General features: G+C 48.0%; 1 protein-coding gene across 4 annotated transcripts in view; it reads left to right on the top strand.

The window, feature by feature from the left end:
- Positions 1 to 16211, top strand: part of Rnf213 (ring finger protein 213) — an 86614-nt gene that overhangs the window by 66731 nt on the left and 3672 nt on the right. For 3 of the 4 annotated variants that reach the window (XR_009592683.1, XM_060386279.1, XM_021639392.2), the window contains 17 exons: positions 1393 to 1504; positions 2054 to 2264; positions 2422 to 2612; positions 3596 to 3718; positions 3847 to 3957; positions 4671 to 4913; positions 5642 to 5723; positions 6377 to 6411; positions 7846 to 7940; positions 9218 to 9377; positions 9899 to 10079; positions 11737 to 11828; positions 12321 to 12572; positions 13513 to 13645; positions 13855 to 13938; positions 14854 to 15034; positions 15194 to 15395. Coding sequence is in view for 3 of the 4 variants with exons in the window: in XM_060386279.1 (XP_060242262.1) it covers positions 1393 to 1504; positions 2054 to 2264; positions 2422 to 2612; positions 3596 to 3718; positions 3847 to 3957; positions 4671 to 4913; positions 5642 to 5723; positions 6377 to 6411; positions 7846 to 7940; positions 9218 to 9377; positions 9899 to 10079; positions 11737 to 11828; positions 12321 to 12572; positions 13513 to 13645; positions 13855 to 13938; positions 14854 to 15034; positions 15194 to 15395 (2488 nt within the window). In the remaining variant the exon portion in view is untranslated. Of the gene's footprint in view, positions 1 to 1392; positions 1505 to 2053; positions 2265 to 2421; positions 2613 to 3595; positions 3719 to 3846; positions 3958 to 4670; positions 4914 to 5641; positions 5724 to 6376; positions 6412 to 7845; positions 7941 to 9217; positions 9378 to 9898; positions 10080 to 11736; positions 11829 to 12320; positions 12573 to 13512; positions 13646 to 13854; positions 13939 to 14853; positions 15035 to 15193; positions 15396 to 16211 lie in introns of those variants that run through there. The other variant, XM_060386280.1, reaches the window with a different exon arrangement.

The following is a 16211-nucleotide window of genomic DNA, read 5'->3' as shown; positions in this document are numbered from 1 at the left end:
GTTTTCGTTTTAACCCCAGGTGTGGAGGATGGGGCTGTTGCAGGTTGTCGGCAGCGGCTCACTAGGTGGGGGTGTGGTTTTGCCAGCTGCCAATAGCTCCTGTGATTGTGTGACATTTGGAAGTCTGTGGACTCTTCAGAGGGTATATAAATATTAGGCCCTGAGAAGCAGGGTGAGTTGTTTGGTCAAGGCTCTAAAAGAAGTTATATATGGTGACTTGCCTCAAGGTATGCTCCTAATCAACAGAAAGTAGTCTAACCTTTCCCGCTCCATCCTATGTAGTGTTAGGGGGCTGAAAGGGTAGAAACGGGTGGAAGGAAAAGAACCCAAAAGTAGCCAAAGTCTGGCTACACATGTCAGTGGATCTCATCTGGAGCTTTGCTCTGTCTTGGCTATACCGGGGCTAGGAGCTAATCTGTGGTCTGGAGAAGCTCCTTCTGTGTGAGCAAACCTGCTTTACTTGAGGCTTGTGTGCTCATACTTTTCCCCATGGGCCCATGAGTGTGGCCCAGCAGCAACTGATACTCAGCACGAAACCATGGTGTGGTTCTGGCCCGCTCCTGCCACCCCGTCTTGTGATGCGTTGAGAAGTGACTCACTGGCCAGTGCTCCGGTATCCTGCAGGTCATGTGGGCTGTGAACAACACAGGAGTAGAGGCCCCCTGTCCTCTGTGGCGGAAGTGCTGAGCCACAGCTGCAGCTCTGCAAGTGTCCATGTGGTTCTAAGCCCCAGAATCCTGTCATGGCACTTGGCCTTCTGGGTACCTGCAGCTTTCCTTCCTTCAGGGGTGCTGGAGACAGGCTGGGCTCACAGCCCACAGGCACGCAGAATTGAAGGGAGATGCAGGTGTCACTCAACTGGCTTTCCTAAACCATGACTGTTCTGTGGGCAACAGAAGTGCGCTGGATACCAGCTGCACAGCAGGACACAGTGGGCACCTCATAGTCACATGGCACCCTGCTGAGTTAGGAACCAGCTGCTTGTTTCGGGTTATGCTATCTGCCCGGGTAACTGAAGGAGCATTGTCCTGAAGAGTGATCCTTGTCACAGCTAAACACCATGGCAGATAAACACAGTTTAAACACTTCAGTGAGGATTTGAATTTTAGACAATATGTATCCTCAACCACAGGCAGATGCTACATGGTAAGACTTCAGATTCTTTTTAAGGAGATGCATGGTGATGTTAATGACTCTGTATGTAGTGTTTTTTCCACTACATTCTATAATAAAAATGTATCAATAGTGCAGATATTTTCTAGATGACCAATGCTTGTATTCACAAACTCATCCAGGTGCTGGGGATGCAGTTTGGTAGACATAACAGTCCCTGGGTTAGAGCCTGGCACTGGGGGGAATCCCATAAACCGAGCCACGTGTGTCTGTCCACAGCTTCCATGAAGTAAAGGGTTACATCCAGAGCTACCTGACCCAGTTAGAGAACAAAGCATTCCCAGCAGAGGACAAGACCGAGCTGTACCTGCTCTTCATCAGCTGTCTGGAGGTAGGATGGCTCCCTGCACTTCTGGAAACATACAGTGAAAGCCTTTCTGAAAACCAACAGGATGCCATTGTAGTGAGGGCAATAAAGAGCTTTTGTGTCCTGTGTGACCGCTCACCAGGGAAGTTCCTATATAGTCCTAAGCTGCCTGGGGTGGTTCAGCACTGCCTCTCTCTCAGGGGCCATGGTGAGGTAGTAAACTCAGTGATGCCCAAGCTGGCAGCATTCTGTAGATGAGCAGTGTTTGCAGTGCTGAGTTCCCGGTAATGCATTTCTCAGGTGCTGCATGGCCACTTATCACAAAGAAGGAAACACCCAGTCTGCAGCACAGCACAGAATTGTACTAATCATGAGCTCGTCACTGTGAACACTTCCTGCCATCCTCACATTAAATAATTATACACTTTCCCTTGAAAGTTTGCCTGTTATACTCTTCCTCCTGCCCTTCCACAGAAGGGGATGCTCTCAATGACCCTGTCTTTCCCATGACTCTGCATGGGCTTGCTGGTGGGAACTGATGCCTTTAGAGCCTTTGTGCCCTTCAATCCTCAGGACTCCGTGCATGAGAAGACAAGTGCTGGCTTCAGAAGTCATGAGCAGGCCCTGAGAGAGGAAGGCCATTTCCTTAGGACATATTCCCCAGGAAGGCGAGGCCAGGAGCCTGGCAGCACGGCTTCGGTGGAGTACCTGCAGGAGGTGGCCAGAGTCCGCCTGTGCCTTGACCTGGCTGCTGATTTCCTCTCAGAGCTTCAGGAAGGCTCAGGCAAGTCTCTCCTGTGAAGATCCTCTACTTCAGAAGCCTGGGACGTATGGGAAGCCTGATTTTAGGTCAAAGCTGTCCTCTTACACATACCCTCTGTGTCCGCTGGCAGACAGATGTCCTGTCGCTGTTCTTCACCTGCTTCCTCCCTTCCCCACAGAACTGACTGAAGATAAACGGTGCTTCCTGAAGCATGTCGAGCAGTTCTGCACTCGCGTCAAGAATGACTGGCACCGAGTGTACCTTGTGAGGAAACTCTCCAGCCAGCGTGGGATGGAATTTGTGCAGAGCTTCTCCAGGCAGGGCCACCCATGCCAGTGGGTGTTTCCCAGGGGTGTCATTGCACAGCAGGTGAGGAGGGAGTCTTGGGCATGAAGGGCATTCTCCTCACTGTAGCTGGCCTTGGCTGAGGCTCAGCGTGCTGCCCACCTGTGCCTCCCGTATACAGATGGGAAATGAGTCTTTGCATCTACTTAAGCATGAGTGTGAACCCCACCACAGGAGGATACGTGTGTGTACGTATAAAGTTCTGGAGTGTTCATGTGCAGTTTATCTGGGTAGATTCAGGGAAGCTAAAGGAATGTTTCTGCCCTGCCACCAATTGCGTCCTTTCTGGCTGTGGCAGATAGAAGAGACCAGGTGTATCCTATTCTGTCAAGTCTTTCTCTGATTCACCTTTTCTGCCACTCAATTAGACTTCACTTTCAAACATGGGTGCTTCCTTCTACAAACTAACTTTCCCTTCATTGTTTGGGATTAAAGGCATGTCCCACTGTGCCTGAATCTAAACTTTTCTTTACCTGAAACTTGCGCTATACCAGGCTGGTCTCAGATCTGCTTGCCTCTGTGTCCTGGATTAAAGGTGTGTTTGTATTCCAGTATAATCAGACAGATCTAGAAAATCTTTGTTCTGAATTAATATTCCTCTACACATGCCAGCACTCCAGATGCAGAGACAAGCAGATGTCTGTAAATTGGAGGCTGACCTGGTCTACAGCCATAGCTCCAGGACAGCCATGGCTATATAAAGAAACCCTATCTCAAAAAACTAAAATCCCAGCCTAGTCCTCACCAAATCACCATAATTGGCTTAGAGGTGACAACTTTTATGTCTCCTGGTCTTTATAGCACTATGAGTGAAGAAATCAAGCAGCTACAAAGTCAGCCCACCCCTTCCTAGGCTTCTAGTCCACAGAAGAGACAGATAGCTCCCACAGATGGCTAGCCACCTCCAAGTCTCAGAGGACAACCTGGTGCCTGTGTCTGTCTAGCGTTCTTTGAAAATATCTCTCACATCCCCACTGTGACTAACCCCTACACTGCTGGGCTTGCAGAAGGACCACACAAGTCAGATGGACCGATTCCTCGTACATGGCAATGAATACAAGGCTCTTCGTGATGCAGTGGGCAAAGCTGTGCTCGAGTGCAAGACCCTGGACGTTGGGGCTGCCCTGACGGTAATCTGAGTCTGGCACCAGAAGGCACTCCCTGGAGGCCTGCATCTTCCCTTACGTGTGGTTCAGTGTCATGGGCCTTAGAGGAGCCATATAGCCTTAAATCTTATTTGCTATCTTTACCTTTGCAGGCCTGCAGAGGCCCCAAAGCCCAGCAGACAGCCTACTTACTGCTGGCCTTGTACACAGAGGTGGCTGCTCAGTACCGTTCGCGCAATGCCAGCCTCCATCCAGAAGCAAAGGTGAGCCACCCCACACAGCAGGGCTTGTGTCCAATCTCAACTCAATGCCACAAACACACATAATTTTCTATCTATGATACAGGTTTTCAGCCTTACTAGATGGTCTATTTTCAGTTTAGTCCAAAGCTTGCAGAATTACAACTAACATTCAGTTCAAGACTTAAAGATAATGTGGGGCATTAGAGGATGACCACTAATGTGGCCACGCAAAGCCTATTCTCTGAGGAACTTCCCTTGAACTGGTGATTGCTCGTCCACATTTGCCTTAATGTTTGGTAGTAAAGTGTGGACTACTAAAGCTCAAACAAACCATGAAATTCCAGTGTTTTGTTTTTTCTTCAGTGTGTATGCTGGATAGTGCCTGCCACAGACAGGATCTGTTTTTCTGGGTTTTTTTTTTTTGTTTTTTTGTTTTTTTTTTTGAGGCAAGGTCTTGCTGTGCCTGTGTGGCCCAGGCTGGCTCAAACTCACGATCCTCTTCCCTCTGCCTCCCAAGTCCTGGGATTATAGGTGTGCATTATGACACCCATGTTCAGCCTGGGGTTGGGGGTTTGGTGTTTCTTTGCTTTTTGATACAGGGTATCATGTATTTGGTCTCGTCGTAAATGTGAACACCTCATTCTCCTGTTTCTGCCTCCCAGCTGCTCAGGCATGTACCACTATGTCCAGACCTACAATGTGGTTTTGAAACATGTTAACATTTTTTCCATCAGCAAATTGAGGCTGTAAAAGATTTCGTCAAGGAAAGCAAGCTCCTTTCTGCGCCTAACGTCAGACACTTTGCAATATCGCTAGTGGATAATACTCTGCCCCTGCTGCGAACCAGGACTGCCAACAGCAGCCTGGAAGGAACAGTGACCGAAATGGCTGTCCATGCTGCGATCGTACTCCTCTGTGGACAGAACAAAGTCTTGGAGCCCCTAAGGAAACTGGCCTTCTCTCCGGTCAACATGCTGGTAAGATCACGTCAGTTTTCCCTCTGTATCTTACGGGCTTTGTCCTTGTGGAGAGCAAACCTGCAGACCTGGGAACATTAAACCACTTGTCTTCTTGATTTTGATCTGTCTACCCACAGTGGTGGTGAAAACATGGCTTGCCCTTTGCTGTCTCCCACAGACTCCTGAGCACTGTGTTAGCCAGGCTTCCCAGAGAACAGAACCAATGGCATTTGATAGCTTGATACAGTCTGGGTAGCTCAATGATGGCTGCCTTACACTGGGGAGGCTAAGAACACAGCAGCTCAGTCCACGTGGCTGAGCCTGCACAGTCCCCATCTGACACTGAAGACATAGATGATTCCTGGAGAGACACTGATGGCAGTGATAGATGGCAGCAGTAGCAACAGGAAGATGAACTCACCAGCACAGTGGGAAGGCAGCAGGCCCTCCCACTATAGCAAAGTTTCTTCTAGCTGCCACCTTTATGGAAAAGTACTGCCCACATTTAGGGTGGGTCTTCCCACTCCCAATAACCTGATTAAGAAAACCCCTCATGGTAAGCCCAGCAGTTTCTCTCTTAGCTGATTCCAGATCCAATCAGACTGACAGCCAAGATTGGCCATCACCATCAGGTATGCCTGGCAAACAGTTGTGAGGCTGGACAGTCATGGCCATCCTTGCTCTGGCCTCTAGCTGTGAGGCTGTAAGGCTGTGCACTCATGACCTGTCCTGCTTTCGCCTTTCAGAATGCTTTTCTCCCAACAATGCCTGAGGACATGCTGGTTCAAGCCAGGGCTCTGATGGGTTCGGAAGGTGTCCACTGGTATAGTAAGTGTTGCTGTCATGCTTTTCTGGGCTCACTCAATCAATCAGCCAGTGATTGTACAGGCCTTGGGTTGTGCTTGGGATCCATAGTTACCTTTAGTGGCTTACATACAGTCCATGCTCGGCTGTGCATCTGAGTCCATTCAGAGGGCTCTTTGCAAAGTGCCTGTGCTTTCCAGAATGCCACATCTGAGAAGAGGGTTCTCTGAGCCACACAAAGACAAGGCACAAGATGGCAGTTTTGACCCAAAGATAACTTGTGAAAGACAGGACTGGAAGGCAAATAATATAGCTCAAGGCTTTGTGTACATTTGGCCATTGCTTTGAGTAAATAATCTTTTAAAAATACATTTAAATTTTGTCAGATAACAATCCTCAGAAAAGAAACGTGGAAAATACTATCAACTTTCCCACCAAGTTAACTAAGTGTGAATTGCAATCAGTTTCTCTTGGCTTTCTAACATTATATTCAGACATGTTCACTAAGCACATCTGTCTTTAACACCAGGCATATGTCCCATGCTGTCTCATCATTTACCTGTCAGTTCAGATTTCTAGGGAGGTTGAGGCTGTGGAACACCTGGTCAGGTCAGAGGGGCCAGAATATGGGTCATTTGAACCTTTACTAGCCAATGTGTGTCCTGTTCTTTTAACAGCTTGTCCCAATGGCCATCCATGCTCTGTAGGAGAGGTAAGTTTTGGTGTTTGGGGGCAGAATTTGGTTGGGTGCTGAGAAGAGGTGGGCTGGAGTTTGGAACCCTGAGCTTCTGGTAACACACAGTGGTTCTGAGGACCGCTCAGGATATTCTAAGTTCTGAAGGCTTCTAGTCCAGGGTGCTCCAAGTAGCACCATGGCAAGCTCCATTATGCGGCCTGCTCCACACTTCTCAGAACAGTTAGCAGCATGGCTAGCCTCTGCACAGTAGATCCGGGTAGAAACACCTGCCAGAGTGTGACAAGCTAGGATGTTTCCAGACGTTGTCACAAGGCCATGGACCCCAAAGTGCTTTTGGTTGGTAATCAGCACTTCCTCACCCCACACAGCAGGGTCAGTGACACCACAGAATGGAAAGACATTCAAGAGCGGCCCAAGGAGAATTCATGTAATCACCCTCTGGGATATGAAGGCACCACCCCAGGCCCTGTGCTTGCTAAGGAACAGAATACCAGGCTGGAGGGACACATTGTTCATTAAGAAGAGACATAGAAGTACTGAGGCAAACACTTAACCTCTTCTGGAATTCAAGTTCTTCTTTGTCCATGAAATGAGGAAAGAGACTCTTCCCCAGGCTACTCCAGGCCTTGGTGTACTGTGGGCTATATGTCATCAGATAGAGCCACACCATTTCCCTTTTTTATCATAGACTTAAAAAAAAGTTTTATTTATTATGTATATAGTATTCTGCCTACACATATGCCTGCAAGCCAGAAGAGGGCGCCAGATCTTTATAGAAGGTTGTGAGCCCCCATGTGGTTGCTGGGAATTGAACTCAGGACCTTTGGAACAGCAGCCATATCTCCAGCCCCCATCCATCTAGCTTTTTAAAAGGGGCCTTTGGGAATAATAAATCTTGTAGTTGGATTTTTTTTTAAATAAATATCTCCAACATATATAGAAGAAATCAGACTGGAAACAAGTAATGCCATTTTTCATGGTGCTAGATAGTGAAGCCCTAAGATACAGGTACAGGAAAGAAAGCAAGATTGTGCTTCAGATTTTCCTATCCTGTGTCAATAAGATTGGGATTCAAACTTTTTTTAATAATTTATTTATTTATTATGTGTACAGTGTTCTGCTTACATGTACACCTGCATGATACAAGAGGGCACCAGATCTCATTATAGATGGTTGTGAGCGGCCATGTGGTTGCTGGGAATTGAACTCAGGACCTTTAGAAGACAGTCAGTCCTCTTAACCTCTCAGCTATCTCTCCAGCCCCTCAAGCTCAGTGTTAGCGTCTACTTTTCCTAAATGTCTGCTTTTTCCCACTGTCAATATGCTTGTAGTGCCTACCCTGTCCCGCCCCAGAGCCCACACCCACAGGGGAGGCGGTCCCCTCCCAGGGCCGAGCAGGGTGGCTACACGGCAGCACTTGTGCATGAAACAACACTGTGTTCACTCTAGTGTGGGAAGCCAATGCAGCAGAGCGTCTGTCCGGACTGCCGGGTTCCTATCGGAGGCCGCAACCACATGCCACTCACTGGCTTCAATCCTATCAGGTACATGAGCCGCCTCTTCCCTCTGTGGCACAGCCACAGCCACCAGGATCTGTGTCACGCACGGCAGCAGTGCCAAGGTCCCTGCCATCAGAAAACTGTAAGGCGCTGTCACTGGACTGAAGTAGGAAGCAGTCTGCGTGTTAACAGTGTTGTGTGGGTCCTGGTAGAAGGGTTGTTCTATAAGCTGGTGCCCTGATTCAGGAGGATAGTCGGGGCCAACAACCTGGCACAGCACTTGCCTATCTCCACATGCTGCCCAACGTGTGCCTGTAAACCGTCAGTTTTAGCTCTCTCTCTCATCTTCCCCTTCCCACACTCCTGTGGTTTGGAGTGGGTTTGTGTTGTTGTTTGCATAGGGTTTCATGCTATACCCTTGGTTCTCCTGGTACTTACGCTGTGGCCCAGGCCTGCCTCTGCCTCCTGAATGCGAGGACTCCAAGGCACACCACCACACCTGGCTTGTTTTTGTTTTTGAAAATGTGCGGACAATGAAGGACACATAATCAGACTTGTCAAATATGGCCATTGCTTGGTCTGTGTGAAGGGTGTGCTCGAAGACGCCCACCCACCATTCTAAAGTCCATCATAAAGGCTGCCTGTCATCTGGCGCGGCAATTAGATAGAACGCCGTGCCTCTCCCATCTGGGTTGTCGCCGCATCTTCAAAGCACGAGTGCTGTATAAATACCTGTTCTCCTGCACTATTAGGGGAATTGGCACAAGAAAGCCAACCTTTGGTTGTGGTTTGCAGTTGTTTGGCTCTAGAGAGCCAAAGGGCCTGTTCTAGCAGACTTCATAGTCTAGATAAAAGCCTAGCTCCCAAGTGTAGCTGCCCATTCCCTCGTTAGTGGTTGGTGGGGCCTGTCTGCAACACAGTATGCGCTATACTTGTGCTCTAGTCAAAGCTTACCACATTGTGGCCGCAGCTGAATGTGCACAGCTGTACCTCCCACCCTACAGATGCAGAATGTTCTTCCAGACCTTGCATCCCAGTTACTGGGACAATGAGAGGAATGTGGGAAGCACTTGCCTGGGTACAAAGTGTGGCAAAGTCCAGGTGCCCAGAGACAGATGCCTTCTTGGGGACAGCAGCAGCCATTTCATGCAGCTTCTCTAAACTGAGTCTTGGGGGGTCAGCTAGAAGGTAGATCTGAAAAGATACATAGGCAGACATCCCAGGCCTAGAAGAAGGAGGACTTTAATTTTCCTCCAAGCATGGAACCCTTCCTCCTGAGGGTCGGAGATGAGCTTTCAGTCTTCACCTTGGCTCTTTTCCAGTGACACTATGGACAGAACGAAGACTGGCCACGTGTTGGGAAACCCCCAGCCCAGTGGTGCTGCAGTGGCTTCTGACCGAGGGATGTCACCAGTGACCTTTGTTCTCACCCGGCTGCTCACTCACTTGGCTATGCTTGTGGGAGCCACCCAGGATCCCCAGGTATTTGTAATGAGCCTCTAGAGGAACTATCTGTTATCTCCTGTCAGCTCACCAGGCCAGTACCTGTGGAGTCTGCAAGGGGACAAAAACCTAATGTCTCCTAACCGTTTCCAACATGGTGGGAATGGGATGATGTGCTCTTCAGATTATTTAAAATCCACTTCACTTTTTATTAATACTTTCATGATGCTCCAGAGGATCCCTTGCCCAGCTTCCTCTTAAACTGACACCAACTAGTTTCTGCATCTATGAGATTGATGTCCCTGTGTACAAGCTATCACTCTCAGGGTGCAGCATGGAGAGCAGGCTAAGGTCATTCATGCTGCGTCTCCCCATTTTAGTATTAGCCAAGAGGACAAGGAGTTCAAGGTTGGTCTTCTGCTCTCAGAGGACCCCAATGTCGGCTTCTGCCTGTCCTTGCTCTCCTGTTACACCAACAAATCAGTGTCTTCCTGGCCTCTCCTGGACTCTTCATCTTTTGTATGTGATATATCCTGGGCATTTTGTTTCGTTACTCCCAGGCCATGATCAAAATCATTACTCCTCGGGTCCAGGACCCACAAGGCTTCCTACAGCAGCATACCCAGAGAGACCTGGAACAGCTAACCAAGATGCTGGGCAGGAGTGCAGACGAGACCATCCATGTGGTACACCTCCTCCTGGGTGGCTTGCTCAAGGATCAGCACCCTGTGTTTGGCCAGAGTAAGCAAAGGGGGCAAGGGCTAAGCTGGGCTGAGGGATCACTTCCCATGACTCCTGAGTGACTGAAAACCACAAACTTGAGCTTAGCTTGATGACCTGTGATCTAGGAGTACTGTGAGTTCAAGGGCAGTCTGGGCTTCACACTAAAATCCTTCAAACAAAACCAGAATAAATGGGTGGGGGAGCATGCACCCTTACAGGAATGCTGAAGAGGTTCCTGTGTTCCCCATCCACCAACCTACCTAAGAAGGCCCATGTGCCTGTGCTACTTGGAGTGTTCACACACAAGTGCAAGTGTTGGAGACATGCCCATCAAGAATCATGTGCAAGAATCAGTCACTAATGCTGGGCATGGTGCACACCTGTAATCCCAGTACTCAGGGAGGCAGAGGCGGGTGGCTCTCTGTGAGTTTGAGGCCAGCCTGTCTACAAAAAGGAATCCTGCCTCAAAACATAAAAAGGAAAAAAAAATCAGTCACTAGCTTTGCTTCTGGTTTTTACTAAAAATTCCAGGGTTGTATATTAGTCTAATAGTTGACAATGTACAGTTTACATGTACACAGTTTATTGGAAAAAAAGGCAAGCTCTGCTCACCACATTAGAACATTTCTGTCCTAAGCATTTAAATCTCCCAAGAAAGGGCATGCAAGATGATATATCACTGAAGTTGAAATCATTTTTGTAAAGACTGATTTATGTATATGAGTGCCCTGTCTTCACGCACACCAGGAGGAGGAGTCAGATCCCATTGCAGATGTTTGGGAGCCACCATGTGGATGCTGGGAATTGAACTTAGAACCTCTGGAAGAACAGCCAGTGCTCTTAACCTCTGAACCATCTCTCCAGCCCATGAAGATGGCATTATTATGTCTTTTTCTTAACTGCAAAAAAGTTTTTTTATTTTGGTGGTGCTGTGGCCTGGAACACAATAGGGAAACATTTCTCTGAAGCTATACCAGAGTCCTGCAGGAATCTCTTCAGATCATCAATGAGAAAGCAGTGGTATCCCGAGTCTTTCTTTTTGCTGGGTTGTGAGTTTTAGGAGACTCTCCTGTCATCGCCTCCCATGCAGCTCTTGCAATGCAGATGTTTCAGGTCCCGAGAATAGAGTTCGGCTTGTCAGGATTGGCTAGCCAGTGCTCTTAACCCCATCCCAACCTTCTGGTCCAAGGTGTTATTTTAAAATAATATACAATAAAAAGTGCTGCCTGCAAACAGAACCCACTCACTTAGGGCCTTCCTCCCCAGTCAGCATTACAGGGCTATTTAGTAAAACCTCTTTTCATTGAAAACCTGTTTTGGCAAAACCACCTTCATGGGTCCTGGTCTGGGGATAGCTACTTGAGTGGCTGGTGGTGGCACATGGCCACTGTCCTGTCACTGCTCCTGGGCTTGTGTTTTAAAGTTCTGTCCTTAGTACTTTGTTCAGTATGGTTTCATGAGGACAGCAATAGGGTCAGTGATTGTCTGAGGTTGAGCTGTCTTCACAAAGGCAATAGCAGCAGATGATTGCATCAAGCGCTGTTGGCATCCTTGGGGAATGCAGGAAAGTACTTCCTCATAATAGAACATTTCATTGGCACTTATTTGGTGCTTACTGAATGTAAGATGCTATGGATCTCATTCTGGGGTAACCCACATACTGTTTTATTTGTAGGAGTGTTAGACTTTAATGTGGACTTGTTAACCAAAGCACACAGAAACAACTGGGAGAAGTACTTTGAAACTCTTCTTCTATGGGAACTGGAGGTGAGCTGTCGCTTAGCGCCTATGTCTCGGTTAGGAGGAGGGGTCTCCCACTCTGCTGAGCAAGCTTTATCCATCATTGCTGGAGAAGGACTGCAGGAGCCTCATCTGAGCCTCAGATTTCAGCTTGCTTGTCATCACTTTAGGCAGCTGAATGTGAGGGTGAGAAGCAGATCTACTGTCCTAGAAAGGCCCACTAGGATGCACAGCAGTCGCAGATGAGATACTGTCGGACAAGAACATCACTGAGAGGAACAAAGCATTCCAGAAATAAAGTGAGGAGATGAAAGGCAAGCAGTGAGGATGGCCTTTAGTCTTGCATTTACTGTATCCAGGGAAGCAAAACCCTAAAACAAGGAAGTGTTTAGATCATAACAGAAACTAGCAATGAGACAGGCAAGGAAAGGAGGTTAGGCACCATACAGTTGCGAGGCTTCTCAGCCTCACAGGTGCAGCAATGTCTCAATTCTAGAATTCTCTCATTTTCATCACCAGCATCTTGACCAAACCTTGCCAGCTGTAAATGCTCTTATCAGCCAAGATGAACGCATAAGCTCCAACCCTGTGACCAAAATCATATATGGGGACCCAGCGACCTTCCTGCCCTACTTGCCCCCCAAAAATGTGGTTCACTGCTCGAAGATTTGGAGTTGCAGAAAGAAGATCACAGTGGAGTACCTGCAGCACATTGTGGAACAGAAAAACGGCAGAGAAACCGTGCCTGTCCTCTGGCACTTCCTCCAGAAGGTACGAGTAACTGCTGGTTGACCTCACCTATTCTGTGCAGACCAGTCCCAGGAACCAGGAAGCCCTAACCCTTTGCTCACAATAGTGGCACCTAGGGTTGAAGCTCTGAGAAGCACTTGCTGGTATCAGGAGATGCAAAGAGAAAAGCAGTATCAGGCAGTCTGGAGCATAGTCACAGGTGAAATACATATGGTTTCCAGAGATGGTTCAGTTTTGTTTTTTTTTTTTAATTGATTCAGCATTCTTAACAATGCCTGTGGCTGGGTAGTACCCAGATCTCAAGGCATTTGAATATACAGCACCAGATCAAACCCCATACTTGTTGGCCATCTGTATTTCTTTTTAAGAATTATCTATTCGGATCATTTGACCACTGTTAATGGGATTGTTTGGTTATTGTTAAGTTTATGAGTTTCTTACATACATAAGCCTTTTTTAAGGTAAACTTCAAATCTTTATCTCTGTTGACTGCTTCTTTGTTAAACAGAAAGTTTTCAGTCTGGTATAACCCCACTGGTCAACTGGTGCTTTTGTGTTTCTGTCCAGAAACTTCTCTTCACTCCAGCCTGTTTCCCCTGGTTCCTCTGGCAATTTTGGGATTTACATTTAGATATTTGGTCCACCCTAGTTTGACTTCTGCACTGGATGAGACAGGGTTCAATCCTCAGGGCAGCTGGCTTTTGACTGGGCACACAGGCACATGGGTCTGCCGATGGGTGGCAGCACTGTATGTAAAGGCATTCGTGGGCACAGAGGAAGAGAAAGAATGGGGTCGCCTCTACCTGATGCTAAATCCTGTGGTATGTCACCATGAAAAATGGAACACTGACCAGATTAAATTAGCAGTACCAGTCCCCCATATACCTACAAAGTATACATGCCAGACAGCATTTCTCAGGGAAACAGAGGCATCAGTACTAACCTATCTTCCTTTCTGTAGGAAGCGGAATTAAGGCTGGTGAGATTCTTGCCTGAAATCTTAGCCCTGCAAAGAGATCTAGTGAAACAATTCCAGAATGTTTCAGAAGTGGAATACAGTTCCATCAGAGGTTTTATTAACAGTCAGCATTCAGGTATGACTACCCAGCTTTAAAAGATGCTGTGACTATTTGTGTGTAACAGATAAGGGGCTGATGGCTCAGGAGCAGGTGAGCTGTGCATTAAGCATGAGATGCAGAGCCCTATTTCTAGCTATATCAGCTGTGGCAGGAAGGCAAGGAGCTGGTGTGGGTCAGGACTTGGCTCTTCTGTTGTAGTTCTTACCAAATGCTTTGCTCAACAGATGGGCTAAGAAAGCTGTTATTTGATCGAGTCACTGTATTTCTGTCCACATGGAACGCACTGAGACGGTCACTGGAGACCAATGGTAAGTGTCCTCCCTCTAGCAGAGTCACAACAGAATTGCTGAGCACACAGTGCTCTGAGCTCAGCTCTGCCTGTCACACCCAGCATGCTCTCTAGGGGTCTTCAGATGGAGGCTGTCTTAGTTAGGGTGACTTTCTGTGACAAAACACCATAACCAAAAGCAAGTTGGGGAGGAGAGGGTTCATGTGACTTATTCCTTCCTCATCAAAGGAAATCAGGACAGGAACTCGAACAAGGCAGGAACGTGGAGGCAGGAGCTGATGCGGAGGCCATGAGGGGTTACTGCTTACTGGCTTTCTTTCTCTTACAGAACCCAGGACCATCAGCTCAGTGATGTCCCCACTCATTATGGCTTGTACCTCCCCCATAAATTATTAATTTAAAAAATGTCCTACAGGCCTGCCTAGAGCCAGATCTAATAGAGGCATTTTCTCATTTGAGGCCCCCTCCTCTTTGACTATAGCTTACGTCAAGTTGACATGAAACTAACCGTTACAGAGGATCTGGGAGAAGTATGACAGCATTAGAACCTTCATCTTCTTGAATCTAAAAACTGGGTTTTAAGATAGAACTGGGATCACTGAAAACTTGTATGTTTGGTTAGAGGCGAGACATTAAAACCAGCTTCCCAGCTGGAGAGATGGCTCAGAGGTTAAGAACACTGACTGTTCTTCCAAAGGTCTTGAGTTCAATTCCCATGCAACCACATGGTGGCTCACAGCCATCTATAGTGAGATCTGGTGCCCTCTTCTGTCCTACAGGCAAAGCACTATATAAATAACATAAACCTTAAAAAAATAAAATAAAAAAACCAGCTTCCTGCTCTGCGTTAGATGGGGTGACCATGTCAGTTCACCTCTTCCCCTCACCTTCATGTTGAGGCTTCATGTTGACATGTCTACCCTGTCATTTTTAGGTGAGATCAAGCTGCCAAAAGATTACTGCCGCTCCGACTTGGATCTGGATGCTGAATTTGAGGTCATCCTTCCACGGAGACGGGGCCTGGGCCTCTGTGGAACTGCTTTAGTCAGCTACTTGATCAGGTTACACAATGAAATGGTCTACACCATTCAGAAGTTCTCCAGTGAAAACAGCAGGTGCGTGCACAAGCCAACGGACCATGGTTGCTTTCCCATCGCCTGACCTCCCTTTGCCACTCTCTCTAGAGTCCTCAGGCATACAGCTTTGACCTGTGCTCAAACAGGAGTGTCCCTGTGTGTCTGCTCTTGGCACCAAGCATGTGTCTCATCCCGCAGCTATTCTGTGGATACCTCTGAGGTTGCTGACCTGCATGTCATCAGCTATGAGGTGGAGCGGGACCTGACTCCACTGATTCTCTCCAACTGCCAGTACCAAGTACAGCAAGGGGGAGAAACATCACAAGAGTTTGACCTAGAGAAGATCCAGCGGCAGATCAGCAGCCGCTTCCTCCAGGGCAAGCCCAGGCTGACCCTCAAGGTAGGCTGAGCCTGCTGCTAGTTATGTGCTTTGTGTCTCTGTCATGAATACCCTTCAAATGTCTGAGCAACACCGGAGTGCACTGTGCCGCCCACGGTGTCGTCTCCTTCCCACAGCTCCAGCAGCCGCCTGGCTGTGGTGATCTCAGGCCATTTGGCACCAGCATCTGCACCTCATTCCCCACAGACAGCCTCCATGGATTTAGCTTTAGTTTTTCTACTATTCTTAATGGCGCCACCAAGGAACTCTGCCATTGTTGCCCAGTTCCTCAGCATTCTATCCCCAGCCTGTCATTTTAGCCATCTGTCATGGTGTTCCCTGGATCCTCTCTGCGTTGGCACCCTGCATGGCATTCCTCTGCCTCCCTTCACTTGACAGAGACGGCCCTGAGGCCTGGCTCCAGCTCAGGTTTCCAGTCACTCGGTTGTCTGCCCTCACACACAGGCTTCCTGCCACCCATGGAACACAATGGCAGAGCCACACTCTGTTCCTTCATCTGGACTGCTGTTGGCCCTTCTGTCCAGTCAGATGCTACATGTAGTTTGTGTGTGCTGACAGACGTCTGTAGGTTTATCACACAGCTCACAGTCAGGCCAGAGCCATTTCTGATTCACTCTGACAGCCCTGCTGGCCAGCGAAGTGACTTCCTTGTCCAAGTCATTGAAGAGATGGTGAATGAGCTGTCCCTCACCTGGTGTTCCTTGTATACTCAGTATGGGACAGTGTTCTATATGGCAGTATCTTTGAAGCCACTGTAGCAAGGCTTCCTGGTTGTGTTTGCAAAGAGAGTGGCTTCAGCATAGATGTCCTGCCGCA

Source organism: Meriones unguiculatus, chromosome 7 (genome assembly GCF_030254825.1).
Source record: "Meriones unguiculatus strain TT.TT164.6M chromosome 7, Bangor_MerUng_6.1, whole genome shotgun sequence".
Taxonomy (NCBI): Eukaryota; Metazoa; Chordata; class Mammalia; order Rodentia; family Muridae; genus Meriones; species Meriones unguiculatus.
This window is presented reverse-complemented; position numbering and strand designations above follow the sequence as displayed.